This window comes from Molothrus aeneus, chromosome Z, assembly GCF_037042795.1.
Source record: "Molothrus aeneus isolate 106 chromosome Z, BPBGC_Maene_1.0, whole genome shotgun sequence".
Lineage (NCBI taxonomy): Eukaryota > Metazoa > Chordata > Aves > Passeriformes > Icteridae > Molothrus > Molothrus aeneus.
This window is the reverse complement of record NC_089680.1, coordinates 60,257,908-60,279,777: the sequence shown is the minus strand read 5'-3', so window position 1 is coordinate 60,279,777 and position 21,870 is coordinate 60,257,908. Positions and strand designations below refer to the sequence as shown.

General features: G+C 34.4%; 1 protein-coding gene across 1 annotated transcript in view; it reads left to right on the top strand.

Moving 5' to 3' along the window:
• The window catches only part of KIAA0825 (KIAA0825 ortholog), a 232,924-nt gene that overhangs the window by 102,432 nt on the left and 108,622 nt on the right, over positions 1-21,870 (top strand). Inside the window, exons 14-19 of the mRNA XM_066568658.1 lie at positions 4,938-5,126; positions 6,641-6,874; positions 8,499-8,907; positions 12,650-12,806; positions 17,208-17,363; positions 20,503-20,597. Coding sequence (XP_066424755.1) covers positions 4,938-5,126; positions 6,641-6,874; positions 8,499-8,907; positions 12,650-12,806; positions 17,208-17,363; positions 20,503-20,597 — 1,240 coding nt within the window. The remainder of the gene's footprint in view (positions 1-4,937; positions 5,127-6,640; positions 6,875-8,498; positions 8,908-12,649; positions 12,807-17,207; positions 17,364-20,502; positions 20,598-21,870) is intronic.

Here is a 21,870-nt window from a genome sequence, read left to right as displayed (position 1 = left end):
AAAGTACAGTGAAAAGTGGTAACTTCACTAGTTGAGCTCATTGACTGAACTACTAGTGGCAGTAATGAGTTATAACAGAAGAAAATGTCCATGCCTTACATGAATTACCAACTCCATCAAAACTCTGGCATTGTTGAAATCTGTAACAATTTTTATATCAAGTTCTTGAGGGTCATTCTTTCTTCTTGTACTTTCATTGTACTTTCTTGTACTTTCGTCTAATGATTCCTTGGATTTAATAATCCTGTCGTGGTCTATCACATAAGTGAAAAAACTAGCAACCGTTCTAGTTCCATGTCTCAACCACACACCATTTTGGGAAAAGTAGTCTTGCAGATTTTGGTCACAAAACTTGGATCATGATCTGTAACCTTGCCCTCAATAAGGTGAACAGAAGTAAATCTCATAGAGTAATTTATATCTTTGGTCAGAGACAGATCTCTCCTCCTGGTATTTGTGGATCATCCAATATAAGGCTCGTGGGTACCTCTTTGTGACAGCAGTCTGTATCATGGTAGCCTAATGGTTAGAAGATTACTTTAAAAGAGGCACCTCCTCAAAAGGTCTATCTGACCAGTAAGCTTATTGGATTCTGTACCTGCATAAGCAACGGAGGATGTACTGGAAGATAAGTAAAAAAGGGACCCTAATACAGATATCCTGTTCCATTTGGTGACTTTCCAGTGATAAGCTAAAGAAAACATGGAGTTTCTGAAAACCTAAATAGGATTTCCTATTTGGACTGCAGTGGACCCCTGCTGTGAATACCTTACCTTTTCTTGACAGAGTGTGAAGATAGTGTCTGATACATGTGTGATAGACTTGGTGTCTGTGATATGTGGTCATATGGTTAGCTTTTCAAAGACATAGTAATTTCTAGTAGGAACTTCTTGCTGCAGTAGAGATCTTGACTGAGTAAGTTTTAAGAAGGTAAGCTGTTTAGTATCTACCCAAATACATAGAGGAACACTAGGGAGCTAATGTGGTCATAGGACTACATTCAGTATTGCCTTATGAAATTTTGGCTGTCAGAGTGTCATACTTTCTGCATACTATCCCATAAAATTAGTACTGGAGGTATTCTGACAGTAATAGGTTTTTCTATTGGCCATATATCTATCTAAGATAGATTCTACAGGAATCACTAACTCAGAAATTCATTAATGGAAGCTTCTTCTCAGATAGCTTCTTCTCAGATAGCTTCTTTTCTCAGTTGAAAATAAATTGTTTAGGGAGAAAAAACTCTAAATGGAGTTGAGTGAAATTAAAATGCTGTGGCGTTGATGACATATAAATATATACCTACAGAAGTAGTTTGCTAATATATTAATAATCTGTGGGCAGATGATATAAGCACTTCTAAAGCTTCTTTGGCATGTTGAGCTTTATGGTTGTCATAAATTTAGGATTTATTTGATAGATAGCAACTAATACAGAGTTTATTATTATTTGGGATGTATTAAATTGAAACAGGTAGGTTTAAAATCTGAGTTTTATTCAGAATAGGAGTAATGGGATCCTGAGATTAGCTTAGTTGGTTAGGACATGGTGCTGTTAGGAACAAGGTTGTCAGTTCAATCCCCCATGTGGGCCATTTACTTAAGAGTTGGACTTGATGACCCTTGTGGGTCCCTTCCAACTCAGAGTATTCTGTGACTTTTCCATGAATCTATAATGTAAAATTTCTCCTTGGAATTGAAAACGAAAATAATACACCAACTGCCAAAATGAAGCCATGTTCAAAGTTACAACAGATTTTTGCTGTCACTGGAGAGGAGCAACTCTGAAAGAAAAGTAAAATTATCTACCAGGTCAGATACAGCAAGGAACAGAAAAAAAGTCAGTGACAGAAAGAGCACTGAGAATGTAGTGTACTGCAGACTGCCTGCTGAAGTATTTAATTCTATAAACAAATAAAGCATATCCTTTTTGCATTCTTTATATCCTGATCAGTTACTGTTGTTTAAAGAAACCTTTATAATCAATAAAGAAAGCAAAACTTTCATGCTCCTTGCAAATTAAAGACCACTATCAAAAATAATTTTTTCCATCTTTAATTCCTCTTCCTAAGTGAAACAGCATATATGAATTTGAGTTTTGACCAACTCTTTTGGTCAAAAAAGACAGCATAATTATTTGTATCTTGGCTGACGTGTATGGATTAGCTGAGGAGAGTGAGGTCTAGCATTAGTAACAGGATTTTCTGAATTGAGCAAGATTCATTTTATGGCTAGACTAGTCAGGTAAGTGCTGGATGAGTGATAATGTTGGCAAATTACTGGGTGGTATTTCTATCAGTAAGAAAGAAATGTGGATAAATTGCACTTGTAACTCTGCCTTTCTGAAGTTATGCTTTTAAAATACATGGTAGTATCCCAAGAGATTTAGTGCATTATTTTGTCATAGGAAGAATGATTCATTGCGAATGGTTAGGGCATAGCTTTTATTCAATAGATACATAATTTTCTTATAGAGATATATATTAAAAAGAATAGTATTCTAATATGTTTTTGTATATTTTGTACATATAGAACAACATGATATATGGAAATAACAGACAGCTGTTTTTTTTATTTTAGCAGGTATCTTGATAAATATATAGCCACATTTATGTATGAATGCTAAGTCTTGCTGAAATAATATGGAAGCATCTCCTTTGAGCTGCCTATGGGAGCTTTAGGTTCCCTTCACAAATTAGCTTCTGCTGTACAAATGCAGTCAGTGAAAAAAATAGAGGGAAGCATCACAGGGCAGTAAGTAAAATACTTGTCATATAAATTCCGTTCTATGTAATAATTAACAAGAAGGCTGCATTGGAGTTCAAACTGATATGAATATTTCATGTTATGACAGGTGAACTAATAAATGTAAAAGAAAAAATCTAAGGCAAGAGAAACCAATGTATCTTTCTGTAGACTCCTAATTCATAGTATTTAACTAGCTATACTGATCTGCTAGCTAAACTTTTCAAATGACATTATCCTTTAAGGTCCCTTCTAACCCAAGGGATTCTGTGATTCTATGATCCATGACCACTTATCAATCAGAAAACTGATTTTAACCTGAGCTTTCAGGTTGTTACAACAAGGACAGCATTTACTTCAGGGTAAAACAAAAAAAACCTGATGAATAATTACATGACTTGTTATATTTAGTCACAGAATGATTTAGTAGTGGATTCATGCAGATCTTTGCTTAAAAGCACAAGAGTTGCATCATACAGTCGTTATAACAAGATGTATTATAGCCCTTTCTACAAAATTCTTTTATGCTCATCTTTCTTTATCTAAATCTTTTGGCAGCACTAATTGATTTGAAAATTAGTATATTAGTAAGTTGTGACGTAAACTTTCCATTGGTCATAAACCAAATTTAGGCTTAATTTCAAGTCATGAGCACCTTTAAACAAACCAATTCCCCATCATGTACTTCAAAGGCAGTTTACATAGTACTTGAAATCTTAGCAAAACTCACCCTAGAATTTGGTTAAATTAATTTCAAAAATAAATACTTACAGTAATAGAATCAAAGTTCATTTCAGATTTTCATCTCACCATTTGAACTGCTTTTTCTGCTTTGATGGTTAGTTCTTTGTCATACATATACCTGGTTTGAGTAAATAAGTGGAATCCATTTGATTCTTCACTTAGAGGCATCTGGAATTGAAAACAATAAATGTCAGCGCACTCAGCTCATAGGAAAAAGAAAGCTGATTAAAAACCTGTCTTATTGCAGATCTGTCTGCTGCCTTGGAGAAAAAAAGCCACATATTGTTGGTTATGAAATTAGTGATCATGTTTTTCAGCTTTCTACATCCTCTGTTTCTGCTAAGGTTGCATGCTACCTAGACTGAATAATTTACAGTAATGCATGAATTAGGTTGTAGGAATTCAGAAGAGAGTAAAATGAGATTTTTTTTTAGTTCTCAAGTCATTCAAAGATGGGTTGAAAGCAATGATTTTCCATTATGGTAGATTTTGAAGACTCCCATCTTTCTCCTCCACAGGTTGCTAAAGATAAAGACAACGAAACTGGCAGAAAGCAATGACATTTTACAGTATAATTTTATCTAAATACTTTTTACAGAAACCACTGTTTTTGCAAACTAGAAATTTAAATTAAGAGTATTTAACAGGTTATGGCTCTGGTTCTCACAGTTGGAAGCATATTTCACAAACAGGTGGGAAGCTCAGGTCTTCAACATTAGCACAAATCAAAGTCATTGAATTGCATTGATTCCTGGAGTTTTGAACATATCCTTATGTTTTATATGAGGAAGATTGTGTTATAATGATTGTCAGAAGTATTTGTAAATATTTGTAAGTTTACATAGTACTTGAAATCTTAGCAAAACTCCCTGTAGAATTTGGTTAAATTAATATCGCTTTATGATATTCACTACTTGTCTTTAAAATCTGTATTTTATCAGGGCTGAGATTTTGTTTTGTGGAACTGTTTTATTCTGAATTTCATCTTACACTGAAAAACAAAGCACATTGTAGGGAATATGGAGCTGGTACTTTTCTTAGTTTTTTATATCTAAATGGGATTTTATTGTTTCATATGACTATTATATAAGGAAGAGTTAAGCAGTAATAGATTTTTGACTGTGATTCTGCAGTTTAGAATCTAATGATTAATATTCAGTAAATAATAAATTTCCAATTACAGTCAATTCCAATTTAATTATGAATTAAATAGGCATATTTCATAGTTTGAAAACATGCCTAAGTCTCTTTCTTTATTGGCTCCGCATAATTCAGGAAGACAGTCAACTGTTATTAGGCAGAGAAAGATCTGATTTTAGTATCTGTAAGTGTTATTGTTTGAAATATTATTCAGATACACTTTGCAGTTTGTTTTGAATAATACTATCAATTACTGAGACCTTAAATTACTTGGAAATTATTGGAACTATGTTTTTGTTTATTTTGAAGGTAATCAAGCATTAAATTGTGGTGAACAAAGTTCTCTCTTGGAACAGGAAAATAACAAAGAGCCTACTCTGATTGAAACAATCTTCACAGTATTGTCTTACTGCACTTTATCACCCAAATCTCTTGGCATTGCTTTTGAGTCCTACATGGAAAAAGAGTTGCTGTGGAACTGCTTATACAATATGACAGGTTTTTATTCATTTATTAATTTCTTAATAAGCCTTTCAAATCTGATGTTAAATGTTGTTCATTTTGAGACATGCAGTGAGTATTATTTTTAGCATAATCAATCAGGTGAAAGTATGTTAGCTTACTTCAAAATTATAGTATTATTTAAGGGTTTGTGCAGTCAGGCCATGGTAGGAGTGGTTAAAATTTTGAAGAATGCAGAGGTTCCAGAGCAGTGTTGTTGACCAGGAGTCTGATGACCTTAAGTGTTTGTCTTACCAGCAGACTGGCTGCAGAATATTTTTGTAGGTCTCTACCAGTAGAGGTTCTTCATCTCTATGCATTCAACAGCTCCAGACCTTTGCCACAATTTAAAAGAGAGGATGCAAGGAAGAAGAGTGGAAATAGAGAAGGAAGGACTTCTTCTCCTACTGCGGGAGAAATAATCTGATGAGCATTTAGTTTCTATTGTCAACAGGCATTCAGCCTCTTAATTTTCTGTTGAGGGGGAGAGCTGGCCTCACAATTAGACCAACTAATTCTATCCCTTGGGAAAACAGTTTTCAACCAGAAAAGAGAGGTGAGGTTTAGAAGGGTGATATTGCAAATTATGGATTAAAAGCAGGAGGGCTCAAAAGAAGAGCATGAAAATGGGAGAATGCATGAGGGGAAATAGAATTATGAGCATCACAAAATAGAAAACAATTATAAAAGTGCTCAGATACTTCTCAGAGAAAAATGGGATTGCAAAAAGTAGAAGTTTAACATGTAAGAGGAAGAAAAACAGAGAAATAGTGCTTGGAAGCTTCCAGAAAGACCATGATTAGATCAGCAAAAAGTAGAGGGAAGCAAAAGTATGAGCAAAGGATCTAAAGATCTAACATGTCAAAACATCTGTCTGAAATGCTCTGCAACACTCTATCTGACAATTGCAGCTCCATGACAATGGAGAAACTGCAGTTTCCTGTGGTATTAAGAATGTGGAGAAGATTGATACTTGATGTAGTGTCAATAACTGTATTTAGGATGGTGTGTTTTGAACATGCAGTCTGATGACATGCTGTGTTTCTATTGATAACTATTATTTGTATGTATTTTTGTTTCCAAAATACCTTTCTTTTCCTTTACTGTCTGTTGTATAGCAGTTTGGGTATCTAATAAATGAAACATCATTAATACTTTCAAGACAAGAAAGTAGAAAAAAAGGTATATCTGTTTGCCTCATTGATGCCTAACAAATACTTTAATGTTTTCCATATAAAAAGGAAGACATCAATTAGCTTAAATAGAATTTTTAAAATATATCAGTAGAGAAATGAGAATTAAGGAAATAAATGGATTTTCTTTGTCAGTACTGTATTAAGATGGTACCAAGATGCCCTATGTTTTGCATTATACTCTTTCTTAATTTGTAACAGATAAATAGGTCTAATTTATTATGACATAATGTTAATTTTTTTTCCACACGAATTCTGAAAACACTTTCTGAAACAGATTTACACTTACTGAATAGTTAATAGTTCTTCCTTCTGAAGTTTCCAGTTGTGGTGAGTCGGAGCCAGAAGTTGTCAGATGCTTGAAGTTGACTTTGATTAATTCAGTGAAGGGTATAGTGAAACAAATAATTTCTTTGATGCATTCATGGGAGGCAACAGAAAACTATGGAACATACCAGCACAAGCAAATAGTTCCTGAAGGTTTACTGAAAACTGTTCCAAAGGAATGGAATTACACTCCTCGGGAAATGAAGAGAAAAGAATCTGGCAAATGTAGGTGAAATTTATACATAATATTTGTATATGTGTACAATGCATCCTATAAGCTTCTCATAAAAACTTTTAAGTCATTTACTCCAAAATTAGGCAATTAAATTTTGTGAGTGTTATAGCTTTACAATGAATAAACTATTCCTAAACATCCTGTGGTGGTTGGGGTGTTTTCAGTACTTTCCATTAAAATTTGGTTATTCTTTCTTGAGGCTTGCAGCCATACATATACAAACAAGATTTTGAAAATAATCAGTATTGTAGTATTGGTAATAATATGCTGGAGGTGTTTCCAGCATCTGGCAGTAGTCAGATGGGATTCAAAACAAAGTGAAGAATAATGCCTATACTTTGGCCTCAATGGCTGTAAACAGCTTTCCTTTTCATTATCATCTTTTCATTTGGGACTGTCATTCACCCCAACTTTACCACACAGCAATTTATGCTTGAATAAAAGAAGCACTGAAATTTTTGTGGAATATGCTGCTACTTGGTTGTTGAAACAGTAAAGGAAGAAAGAAATCATACAGAACAGGAGGTATTTTGAAGGTGATTAGATGTAAAGCTGATTTCTGGTATGTATTTTCATAGCCCACAGTGCCTAAAGCATCTGTCACTTCAGGTCGTCATTCAGAAGGCTAACTTTTAGAAACATTTTGTGATAAATTTTTGCCACCAAAATATTACCTGATTTTTTTCAAAACTGTAGTATATTGTGGCACAGTGTTTTGAGTATGTAGATTGTGGCCAAGCCAGGGCATCAATCCATTCTTTTTTTTCATACATCTTCACTGCACTCTCATTTTAATCTAGAATTTTTGTATGGCTATTTTAGGCTAATTGCTATGTGTGAACTGATATGCAAACTGAGAGGTAACAGTCTAGGCTTCAAGACAATTTAAATTTGTATGTGTGATATCTAGAACAGATATGGTTTCTTTTTTCTTTTTTTAATAAAAGAAAAACATTTGGAATGCAGGTGCAATGACACAGGGTTTTCTTGAATTGTTGGAGATTGGTGCTTTTTTTAATCTTGACACATTTTGCTATGTTTTTCATTTTATATATGTCTTGGGTTTTGAGCAGCACAATTTCTCTGTAGTTACTTTTATAGCTACTTTTATTATCTACGGTCTTTAAAATGCAGTGCTATCTAGTGTTGATGTTTGTATGAAAGATGATGAACTGAACTTTTGTAATTTTGGATATAGAAAAGAATTTATAAAAAACTAGAGGTTATAAATGTATGTAATATTCTGATACACTTAGCACAATGCTTCAGTTGTGAAGTTGAAAAATACTATAATTTTGAAGACAACTTTTTACCATTCAGAATACCTGAGTACTGTTTTTCTTGTGAATCTGTAACAACTGTGCACAGCTGGACTAATTGTTGAGAGTCACAGTCTAAATTTTAAATTTTCTGCTTTTAATTAATGTAGTTGTTTGAGTTTTGTGGGATTTATGTGCAGATAGCATAATACAAGTGAATCTACAGTGTTGAGTACTTAAGCTTTTTACCCATTTTCAGTACAAAAGGAAGTTAGAAATTATCATACAACATTCAGAAGCAGTTAGAACTATACTGTTAATGTTAATCATATAATCTTTTCTTTCTATTTTTAAGGCTTCACAAGGCTTGCAGCTCAAGCAGTATCTATTGTAATCAGCAAGTTACCTACAGTGATTGCATGTTTGCCTCCCCCAGTTAAATACTTCTTTTTTCTGGCTGAGAGAAAAATGTCAAGAAACTTTGCTGAATTGAAGAAAGCTGGTCTGCTTGTCTGGAACTTGATTGTAATTATATGTCGGATATTTGAGGATGGAAATACTGCAGAATTTTTAACAGGTGCAACACTTGACAGATGGAGCAAAGAAAAACTCAGTTTAGTTCGTGTGTGCTTAGAAAGTATTATGGGAAAACAGAAAAGTGGTCCTAAGCAAGTGACCCAGAAGATTATACAAAGCATTGAGCAGCAAAGACCAAACTGGATTGAGAACCAGTTGCTGAAGGCAAGAAAATTGAGCATAGACTGGTAAGGACATAGTATTTTTCAAATGTTATTATTTGCTCTTTATTTTACTGGATTATTGGCATGTTTATGGCTACTGCTTAATTTTAAGGAAAAGAGATGAGCAGTGATCTTATATAAAACAGATTAGTCCTAAATATTGATATACCATGGGTTTGTAATTTAAGTTCATAGCTGAAACACTAAAATATGGTAGTTTCATCAGAATGGTGTGTTCATAGTACTACAAGATTTCATGTTATCAAAAATATGGACAAGTCCATTACCTTTCAAAATGTGAACCCGTACTAAATACATTTATAATTTAATTTTACTGTGGTGATTAAATTAAGAGGAACTGTGAGAAGTTTTCAGTGTTCATCTGTGAATAAAAAGTAAGCATACTTTATTCTAAAACATATAAAACCCTGAGGCAAATAGGATATATCATAAAAGGGCAGGAATAATATCCTGTTGTGCCTTTCTGAGAAAATACCAATTTTTCCTTCAGATTTGACATTAAGACCTTTACAGTGATTTTTCAAGGAGTTGTGTACATGTCAGTGTGTTTGTAGTCCAGTCTGTTTTAATGTTGCTTTCATGTATCATTCTGTAAAAATACCATTCATCAACTTTGCCATATTAGATTGATTGGAATAACATGACTTACTGAATTAAATTGTAACCACCGAAAGTAAGATTGCTGGTTTATTCCATGAATATTCTTGAAGGTTGCAGTTGTTGTTGTCATGTCAGGATTTGTCCCTATAAACAAAGGATACAGTGATTGTAGGCTGGAATTAGTGATACCACTGAACAGGTTTTTAAGGGACAGTGTCCTGTTTCTATGAGTAGTCAGTTAATGTGGGTAGCAGTAATAAATGTGGTAAGTAGTAATAGTGTCACACAAACACTCATTGACACTGACCTTTGTTATCTTTGCATTTCCATTTAATTCTAATTTACAAGATCTAATCCAATGATTAAAGGATTGAAGCCAGATGCCAGTGACTGATTGAGTTGTAGAATAAAAGAGCATAATGATAATTTGTAAATTGATACTTAACACAGTGGTCCATAATACAGTTTGTAATGTCACTGGGAGAATAGGTACTTCTTAAAAACAAATATAGGAAGACAATATTGTGGATAACCTCTAAAAACTAAAACTTGAGTTAATTTACACATCTTCAGAAGATGAGAATTTTAAATTAATATGCTACTGTATTTTCTTTTGTAAAATACAACAAAAATGCTGTGTTACATGTTAGGTATCAGATTGTGGAAAGTAAAACATGGGAAAATGTTTCTGCATGTCTACAGTTTGTTTACAGCAACGAGAGAACTAGGCCTGGTAATTTTAAGCTAAGAATGAAGAATACATCACCTGCTCTCCAAGTGAGCAGTTATTTGATGCAGTTATGAAGTTGACTCCCCTGACTTGAGTTGAATTTCTGCAAGAGAAATCTAATATGAATGTTGTTTTTCCACTTTTCATTCAAATATTATGAGTCAATATCTGTGGGAAAAAAAGATCCAGTTTATAAATACCTGAGATATCTAGAGATAAATGTTATTGTAAATGCAAATTACAAAACTAATATATTAGAGCTGAAATTCAAATAATCAATTAAAGTAAGTAGTGACCACATAATTACTAAACTAAAAACAGTCTTTCAAGAGGGGATTTATGATTTTCATGAATGAAATTACTATATTGTAATTATATACTATGTACTATACTTGTGCTGTGTAACCATTCAATAATCAAATTATTTTCTGATTTAGCTGGATGCATGTGCATACACACATATTTCTAAATGTTTATAGACTTCTAATAGATACATAGGAAAGAAAAAACCCAATAAATTTCAAAAATTTATTTGGGACTCATCTACACAGCCATAAAAACATTTTTGAAGTGTAGTGGGCTTTTGTAAGTAAAATTCTTGCTTGATTTCATGTTATGTTATTATTATCAGAATTGCTATTTACATAAAAAGTCTAAATAATATATATTAACTTAATTTTAAAGAATATTTCAAAAATTATAGCCCTCATTGAAAGGTTCAGAAAATGGCAAAGGTTCTTTACCTGTCTTGTGTACTGCCTGAAAGTATTACTATTCATTAAAGTAACCTTCACTTTATGGTAGCACCAGGGCTGTAAACAGTCACGTTAGATTCTAAAAAACACACATCTTGGGAAGAAAAGAAACGTCTGTCTTTGCAAAGTAATTTGTCGAATTGAAGATTATTGTTTTTCATCATGGTGACCCTGACCTTGCTGGCTGGGTGCATATACAGATTAAGATGAATGCAGTTATTCCTTGGCTGAGGTCTGCCTCTCTCAGGGCACATTCTTGCTAATGACATGATTGATAGGCAGTCCCAAATCCAGAAAGGAAGTCATTAATCATAGTGCTGCCTGAATCCAATCATCTGCTTCACCTGTGCAGTAACGGGCAGTAAAGAATACAATTTGGGTGCTGGCACTGATACATTCCTTTGTCAGAGGTCCTTAGCTTTTTCAATGTTAGTTGCTAAGAATTTTGACACGACATTCAGATTGTATCTTTATGTGGCATCAAATATCAGCCTTAAATGTGCTTTAATTTAAAGATCGATTTCTTTGAAGCTTTTCTGTAAAGTACACCATAATAATGTAGTATCACTTACTTGCATTCAGCAAAGAACAAAATTATAGTTTATATTTTGAAACTATTTGCCCTGTAGGACATTCTGAAACTGCATGTGGAAGCAATATGTATTGGCTTTAATGTCCAGCAGCTGTGCAGCATTTCAGAGAGCCTGTAGGTCAAACAGCAACTTTCAGAAGGACTGACTTTGTAACCACGGCACACTTTAAACAGTAAACTGCAACCACAGTGGTTTTGTTTTCAGATTTTTGGGATTTTTTTGATATTTTGTTTTTTGTTTTACTTCTTAACAATTACAACACTGATTTTTTTAATTGATTGATAATGCTTCCTTGGTTTATTTTAAATTATCCAACCGTGTCTGTAGAAAAGACAATATTTGTTAATCTTTTGAATTCTTGACACATACATGTTAAATACCTGTGCTGCAGCTCTAGTATTTGAGGAAAATTTCAGTACTACTTCTTTCTTAGACTTCATTAGTAGCAGTACTAAGATAGTAACTTGTGGTTGCATGCAGAGTCTGACAATGATCAGAGATTTGAATGCACATTTTTGGAGGCATTTGGAAATGTCACTTTCAGATTTTCATGGTAGAAGTTTCACACAAATACAAAAAAAGCCCCAAGGAAAGGTATAGGGCAAAAAATGCAACAAGTGGCAAATACGGACCTTTTAAATGGTTAACAACATAGCAGTGGAAAGAAAACTACTTCAATTTAAAACTTCTAACCTATACTTAAAGTAATGGCTACCTTTCTGACATGTTAATTAGGCTTTAATATATGCTGTGACAGGCAAAGAAAAATGCACAAGAGATCAAATGTAAATGCCATTTCTAGTACCAAAGATACTTCTCTAGGGGAAACGAAAATATTTGCTACTTCTTTATCCTGAAGGAGTGTTTTATCTGTTCATCTTTCCAATTAAGGTGATTAAAATTAGTATAATACTGTTATTTAACACGTATTATGTGAGAGATATATGTAGGGCAACATATGTCTAAGTACTTCCAGGTTTTTTTGAATATGTAGTTCTAGCTGAATTGATATTAATATTTTGCTCTTTATAAATTTAACTTAGGACTGTATCTTTTCTATCTTCTAGTGCCTCAGTCACAGTTGAAGGTGCAACATTAGAGGAAGGAGGTATTGCACTTGGATTGTCTGAGCGTAATATAAACATGATGGTCCTGGATATCTGCCACAAACCAGGTGGTAGTGAGTACCTGAGGCAGATTTATCACATCATCCGGCTCAATGAGGTAGGGAAACGGCCTTTCCACAGACCAATTAGGTGTGTACTGGCCTGGGGCAACATCTGCTGGCAGCTAAGGGTTAGTCAAGGAGGTGATAATAGTTCTTAAAATCAATATAGAATCCTATATTGTGTTGTAATAGAATCCATTCAGTTTAGGCTTTTGTGCATTTCTACAGAAAAGACTAGGTTGTAGGAAACACTAAAGATTTTATTTAGGTACTTAGACAGTAGTATGGCTCATAAACTTCCTTCAGTTTCATGTTGTAGATCACAGATTCATTTTAGGAGTCTGAGCACAGTTTAAAAAAAAAATTAAAAATCAACGAAGGCTGTTGAAGAATTGACTGTTACAAAGGTAAAATTACACTTGGTTAATTAACTATCTTGGTTTAAACAAACAAGCAACCCCTATGGCTATACTGAGGAAGTAAATGAAATCTTACTCAATTTAGACAATTCTGTTCAGCCAAAGTGCTTTTAAAATTACAAGATACAAATTCAGATTTATTTGCTGCATATGGAATTTTGGCAATGTAAAAGAGTAATTGCATTATTTCTAAGGCTGTTCTAAATTCCCCCAAGTTACCAAAAGCATTTTGGTTTTATTCACTGAAATAAACATAGGTTTGTTTAAATTGTATGGTTACACACCTTAATTTAGAAAGTTCTGGTTTTAGTTTTAATTACTAAATTCCTTGAATGCATAAGGAGGTGCTTAAGACCCTTGAAAGTGTACAGAAGTGTTTATAATAAAATACAAAATAATGCAAATATAGGTAGAGGCCAGCATTTTTCTTCTAAAAAACCTGGTTGCAGAAAACCCTGACTTAGAGAGCTATGTCTGTAGGGAGGCCATGGAGAGCACCTTAGTACACACACTGTGCTTCTGAAAATAGGATCCAACTGTTTGGTTCCTAAGTAGAGGCTTAAAAATAACCTTTATGAATCTGCCTTTGGAAGCATCAGAAGCAATGTAAGCATATATGCAGAGATGGCAACCTTACATTAGTACAGTATAGAATCTTTTCAAGTTTCAATTTCCTGAACAATTAACTGGTTTAGGAAGTGAAGTGAAAATTATTACTGTAATAAACAAAACTTCCTCACCTGGAGCACATTCAGGATTACTATTAGGTATAAAGAGATGTGGAAAAGACCATCGAAAATAGCATATACTCCAGAAGTTAGGACAGTTACCTAGGGGACAGCATATGCAGGCTCAAATCTTTATACTTCCTGGTTTATACAGGGAATTGAATCTGCATCTCCCACATCTGAACTAATTCCCCAAACCTCCATACCATTAGCTATCAGCATGGAACTCCTTTTTCCCTTGTTGGAGTTGTTTTGCCTTGTAGAAATAGTGGTAAAAATACAGTCTGTAACTTTTAGGGTCAAAAAATGGAATGATAGCTGAAGGAATAAAATGCACATCCTGGGTTTTGGAGACCCCGATCTAAGATCTGACTCCTGTGAGTATTCGGTTATTTATACAAAGTGGAGCAGCTCCAATAGGAAGTATGAAGCTAAGAGAATTAGGGGGAAAAGGGACTTCAGCCTGACTTTCCACATCCCAGGTGTCTCTCCTTGAATTTCTGCAGCTAGTAAGACCCTTTTTAAAAATAGAACATTTCTCAGTGGAAAAAACTGTATTGTTTTAAAAGAGAAGAAGAAGAAGAGAGATCCTGACCAGCTTGAGTTACAGAAGGCTTTACCTGTATTACTTTCAAATGCCTTTGAAACCATTACAAAACATTTTAATGCTTAGCATGGTATTATGATTATGAACTTTTCAATATTATTTTTCAAAACCTAAATTATGTTTTATGTGCCTGCCCAAGAAATAGATTTGATTGTGTATTCAAAGGTCCACTCTTTTGTTTAAGGACTCCTTGGAATGTCACAGGATTGTGTTCTTAAAATAAGTTTAGAGATCTTTATGCTACACTGCTTGGTAATCATGTGTAAAAACAAAATCATGGGACAGAAAATTGTTGTTCTTAGTAATATTCCTTAGAAAAGCAGGTGAAAAGGTATATGGGTTCTTGGAAGCTGGATTTTAAAATAGAGATATGATTTTATAAAAATTTTTAACAGTTACTGTATACTCAAAACAGTGTTCAGCCCTTCATGTGTTTGCAAAAAAAAAAAAAATTAAAATATTTTTTAGTAATGAGAACCAAAGAGATAACTCTTCTGAGCTATCAGGCTCAATAATATTCTGTATATTTGGTCTGATGCCCAGTCAGTGTACTGAGGATATAGTTCACATGTTTACAGATGTGATTTCATATTTTCACATTTTTTAAACATGACCCTTTCAGCGACTATGATATTTACTGTACTAAAGGGCATCTTAATGTAATGTATTTACCATTGTTGAATAAGTCTCTTCATCAAAAGCAAATCCACAGTATTTTATTAAAGACAGAAAAACACCTTTATTGAGGTCAGTTGCATACCACTTGAATTTTTTGAACCCTGCCAAGCAGGTGTTAGCAAAATTGGTCAAAATCTCCCTTCTAACACCACTGTAACATTAAGAAGCAGGCATTCTTTATTAAAGTGCCAGATGCCGCAGGGATATCTCCACCAGAATTGTGCATGTCAAGCACAGAAAAGCTCCTGCTTTATATACTGTATTTTACATACATATTCATTGATTTTCCCAGAACGAACCATACATATAATAATAATTTCCTGGAGACCCATAACATGCCCTCCCCACTTTGCGTGTGTGTTCGTCTGTCCCGGGGGTCCCTCTTGTGGTCTCTGGTGGTCCCAGACCCCAAAGTTACCCGTTCAGTGAACCGGTGTTGCTTTCCAAAAAGGGAGCTGAGATGGCATACCCAGGCTGGTTCATTACTTGGTTAATGTTTAACATGATCCTACAGAATACGTACAGTGCCTTTCTGTAGACTACTGGTTTTGCAAAATAAGCATTGTGTCTTCCCACCAGCTGAGCAAATAGTTCTTCATCTGGCAACACATGGATAGCTATTTCCAGTATTGGTTCTGAAAAAGCAACACAATCTGCTTCTGCTGGCTCTGTTACATCCAGAGGGCTGGGTTGCTTTAGTCTACAGATTTTGTAAAAATGTGTTCATGGAAGGCAGTACATTTATGAAAATTTGGTAGATGTACAGAAATAGCTTTTAAATAACCTCATTCACCGTGGCTCTGAAATCTTTGTTATGGCATAAAGTAGTGAATGAATAAATGAATGGGGAAATAAAAATCCAGGTATTTTTGAAAAGCTGAGTAAAAATAGCTAAAAGAGGGTATGTTTTCCCAGTTGCTCTGTGATATTGTTTTAAGCAGAAAAGAGCTCCGTTTGTTTTTCTTCTTTTGCTTGGTTGGGGATTTTTCCCATATCTAAGACAATTTTGTGATTCTCTTGGTCGGACATGACATTTGATTGCAACCAGCAGAGAGACAGTCCTTCTCCTTCTCTTGCCCTTGTGCTTCTCCACTTTTGTCCTAGTACTAGAAATCATGTGGCTTGTTTATCTGGATGAAGCCTTTTTTTTTCCTGGCTGATTTCACAACATATGCTAGTGCCAACACAAGGGAGAAACAGCTACAGTCTGTGTGGCCTGAAACTGAATTTGTGCCTTTCAGGTCAGGCCATAATTGGGTAAGTTTAAACAGATGATGAAATTCTTCTTTTAGAAACACCTACTGAGAGGCACATGATGCCTTGGCAGGTAGTTTGCCTGTTATTCCACCTCAGCATTACTGCAAATAAGAGGAGCATTTGCATCCACCCATCCTAATGACTTACCTTGAGTACTTCTCCATGTAATGGACTTCATTTTAATAACAATAAATTGTTTAATCACAGTAGTTAATCCAGCAAATGGATGTGTAAATGTTTCATTATCTAGTTCTTCATGAAATGGTTCTATTTAATCAAAACACTTTATTGGCCTGCAATGATGATTTATTCACATAGTAGTTGAAGAAGTGAAAACAGAAAAGATGGTGTCCAAAATAATAATGCATCTGTTACAGTATAGTTTCTAAAATTGCAATGCAAATTATACTGCTTCTAGTCCTTGAATGTTTAAGCAGCTAAAAATAGCTTTCAAGAGTGGGAGAATATTTATTTCCTATGTTTAAATAACATGGTTACAACATGTTAATAGAAGAATTGATTTATAGTAATTGTTGACTGTTTTCCAAAAAGTTTAATTCAAAAGGGTGCATGTTTTCTGAGGTTATTTCTTGTTCATTGTAAAATGGTGATATTGTTAAAAAGGTTTCTATTTTTTAAAAGATTTTTAATTCCCCATTGTATTAAAAGGAACTTTTATCTTCCAAACTTCTACTTGAAATGTAGGCAAATTTCACATAGAAAGCTAGGTGGCCTGTACTATTCTGTGGTTGCTTTTTCTTCCAAAAGGAATATTTGAAAGAGCAGCTGTCTTGTGAGAATTCTTCTGAAGATGGTGTTACCTCGAGTCAACATCTGCCTTTGACGCTGAAGGGCAGAGAAGAGCAGCCTGTCTTCAATCCTTTCCAGGTGTACAGACAATCTTATGCGAAAGTATTCAATCAGGTTTGTGAAAATCTGAAACCTTGGTTATAGTATATTTTTACTTGTTGGTATTATTATGATCATGATAATGATAAAGACTGAATGTATGACAATGGACTTATTTATGTGTGTTCACATTTAATGAAGCAGAAAGGTATATTATTTCTTGGGAGCGTAATGAGGGTAGCCTCTACAATATCATGATGTTCAAAAAGCCATTACTGGCCTCTTCCTTGATTGGAATTATTGCATGCAAGAGCAATTTGCATTTACTTACACTTTCTGTGTTCAATATACTGAGGGAAAGCCCGTAATAGCAATAACTTTTATTACATCTGTGCAATAGTATAGGGTTAGTCTGAATCCTTTGAAAATTCCTATCAGAACTATAAGTTCATATTTATAATCTTCCTCAAGGGGCTTTCACAGATATGTTGAACAGTCAAGTAAAGAATGCTTTAGAAATACAGAGATTTTACAGAACAGTGAGACTAAGTGAGTTAAAACACACACACACACACACAAAAGGCATAAATGTCTGGTTTTCTTTAAGTCATACTCATAATATGTAAAGGATTACAATCTTATTAGAATTTAGTTTCATTATAATGGAACAGTTAAAGAAAAGAGATCTAGTTGCCTAAATCTCTGCTGGAGCACTCCATGACCAATTAATTACACAAAATGCTAGATAGTTTCTGATACCACTTTTATACTTAAAAAATCTTATGCCATTGTTTCTCATATATTCTTAATATGTCATCAGCATTTTTGATTCCAGCATTCAATTGAAATATTTGAAAAGATGTGGTATTGCAGTGACACAAAATTCACTTTACAAACTTGTGTGGAAATGCATCCTTTTTCAGTGCAGCTCTGCTTATATACAGTGTAATCTCTCCAGTTTTGACTATTTTGGTCTATTTCATGAGTTATATTGCTGTAAAATATACTTGTTTTTCTTACTTGTTTAATGAATGCTTAATCATTGTCATGTTGCAATAAAAGTGTTAATATCCTGAAAAAGGAGACAAATACCAATTCCACAAGGCTGCTCAAGGCTCCTCATTCCAGAGAAGCATGCTTTATAGAATCTTTGAATCAATAGAATCATAGAATACCTTGAGTTGAAAGGGAGCTTCCAATCAAGAATCAGAGATCCACAGAATGGGTGAGATTGGAAGGGACCACGGTGGGTCATCTTGTCCAACCTCCCAGCTCAAGCAGGGTTATCCTAGAGCACAGGGGCAGAGAATTGTGTCCAGATGGTTCTTGAGTATCTCCAGTGAGGAAGACTCAACATTCTCTCTGGGGAGTATGTTCCAGTGCTTAGTCAGCCAGGCAGTAAAGTTCTTCCTCATATTCAGCCCAGGAAGCCAGCTGTTTGATGGGCTGCATCAAAAGGAGCATGACCAGCAGGTAAAGGGAGTTGATTCTGCTCCTCTACTCCATTCTGGTGAGAGCCCACCTGCAGTGCTGCATTCAGCTCTGGGGTCCCCAGCACAGGAAGGACATGGAGCTGCTGGAGCCAGTACAGAGGAGGAACAGCAAAATGTCACTAGGGGGATGGAGCACTTCTCCTATGAAGAATTGCAGTTGTTTGGCCTGGAAAAGAGATGGCTTCAGTGTGACCTAATTGCAGCCTTGCAGTACTTGAAGGAAGCTTACAAGAAAGATGGAGAAGAACAATGTACATGAGCATGTAAAGGGGACAAAGCGGAATGGATTCAAACAGAGAGTAGCTTTAGATTAGATATGCAAAAGAAATTATTTCCTGTGAGAGTTGTGAGGCAGTGTAACAGGTTGCCTAGAGAAGCTGTGGTTGCCCCATCTGTTTAAAACATTCCAGGCTAGGCTGGGCAGAGCTCTGAGAAATCTGCTCTACTGAAAGATGTGCCTTGCACATAGCAAGAGGTTGGAACATAGTGATCTTTCAGATCCCTTCAAACCTCAATCATTCTATAATTCTCTCCTCTGATTCTATTTCCAAGTTTAATGATATTATTAAATAGTTCAGTTCCCTTTACCATTAAATTGTACATTTATTTAGTGGTGTGGGACTGTCCATTTATAAAACAGTGATCAGTAGAGCTGAGTGTCTCGTTTCCAATGAAAATTATTTCCAGTGCCTGTAAAGATGCCAGAGCACTGACAAGGAACCTTTTCTTGTTCATTTGCTTTCTGTTTTCTCAGTATTTTGTTTTTTCTTGTTACCCTTATTTCCCCTTCGTACTCTGTGTTTCACCTTTGTTTTTCTACTTTACTTTAACATGCATGGCAAAGGTGGGGGATAGGGAGTAAATTAGGTAAGGTGAAGGAAAGTGATGAAATATAGATGGGAGGAATAGGAGGATTGCAGTGATTCTGCTCTCCCAGAGGAACCAAGTGCTGTCTGTAAGAAGAAAAAGATACACTCCAAGTTATACTTTACTATTTATTTAGGTTTATTTTCATTGTTTTGACTTGCTTAAACATTTTTTTTTTACTACTCGGTGATGTTTCAGTGTTACGGCAATAACTTTGTACTTATTTACTCCCAAGAAGATTATAGTCACTACTTGGCCATTGATGACAATGATAAGGAACATTATGCAACAGGATTTACTGTTTTTTAAAAATAAGAATGTTGTGTATGGTCTCTTGTCTGCCCACTGATGATGTAGATTGCTTTTGTTTATTAAATAAGCACTATGGAGTTATACTTGTTCCTATTTTCTAGATTTAATGCTGTTTATAATACATAATTATGATACAGGTTACTTCTTCAATTCCAGCTATGCCAAATTTTTCATGACATAACTTTTTGCTGACAGCAGAAAATACAAATTGCTGTTACATAGAAAGTTACCAACTATTTTGCTTTTTGGACAAAGAATAAAGCTCACAGACAAAGTAGTTGATCAGAATGCCATCAACAGTTGGAATAATAATGGTTAAAAAAACTGATTTGTTTTTTTATAAACTGTGGCTATGTCCCTAATTAATTAATTGCCATTTTATTGGAATAAAAACCTTCTTCTGTGGACATGATTGATAACATCTTTCTAAGTCCTCATTCTAGATGCCCCTCTTTTGTTAGTATATCATAGCTGGAGCTTTAATGTACTGATCATATTAATGCTGATGAATAACTAACTAGCTTCTTGCCATGTATCAACAGTCAGCCATTACTGAATGGAACTGGGATTGGTCAAGTTTGCTGCCAGGTCACTTGGGACTGAATCAGATGGCCTTCAAGGTGCTGCTGTCACATAGGTAACGGGATTTTGGCAAATCATCACATTTTCCTTTTGTATTTTTGACTTTGTCATAGTGAATTCACAAAGATTTTAGTGGTGAAATTTGTAAAGCAAATTCTGCATTTCTTTTAAAATACATAGTTTTAAAAAGTAGCAACATGTTTTCTGTAGTATTTGATCCATACTCAGATGTCTTTCAATTCCTGTTTTGAGGTGTATAATTTGTTCTTTGTGTCTGAGACAGAAGTATATGAATATATGTTGATATTGCACTTAAATGAGGCTTTGGAAAAAATTAGTAACTTTTGCAAACCTATACTGCTCAGGAAAATTTCAGCACAGAATTTAGGCTATGTTTACTCAAGTTGCAAAGGATCTTAAATTCAGTTGCGGGCACGACAAGTGTAGCTAGAAATAGAAAGTGTTTCCTTAATAGTTTACAATTAATAAAACTTTTACTCATATTTTATTGCTTTTTCACTTGTAAAACGTAACTGCTTAATTCAGAAACTGCAATATCTTAAATTCAGAAAAATTTAGGTGGAATTTTTTTGGGGGGTAGTGTGGTTTGTTTGTTTGTTATTTGTTTTTGTTAATATTTGTCACTTGTGAAAACTTACATGTTGCACACTGATCTAAGACATTCACTTCTTAATTCTTAATCCTCCTGATGATACCTAATAAGATCCCATCAGTCAACTTTTGAACTGACTGTTCCTCTAGCAAGAAACTAGAGTGATGATTTCAAATTGTGTGAATCTGCATGTCATAAAGGTTTTGGGGTATTTGTCTCATTTTCTCAATTTATCACTAGCAGTTAGTCTTAAACATTTAATTCTTCCTTCATTTCATATATAAAATAGTTTTAGTCTGTTTTGAGTCTTCCATCTTAATTCAGATAAGATTACTTCTTTCCCTACGGAAATTGTTCTTTCCCAAAAGTTTAATTGCACAAAAAATCATGCCAGCAAAAATTTGTTATTCCATTCTCTTCTTGATGTCCTTTGTTACCTGTTACCAGACAGAATGTGAAACTTCACAGACTTTTTGTGTTAAATGTCAGAGAAAATACAGTACTATTTTTTTTTATTTTGATGGTTCTCCTGTTGATTGCTATCTCATGTCCTTCATTGAAAATGAAGTAGATTGTCCTTCTAAAAGAGGCTCTTAGACTAAAATTGGTTCTTGAACTTCACTTCATGTTATTGTCATCAATATGAGCCAAAGGGAGTAAAGGGCTGCTGTGATTTGCACAGGAAGTATTTTGTGTGGACATTCCATATTCACTG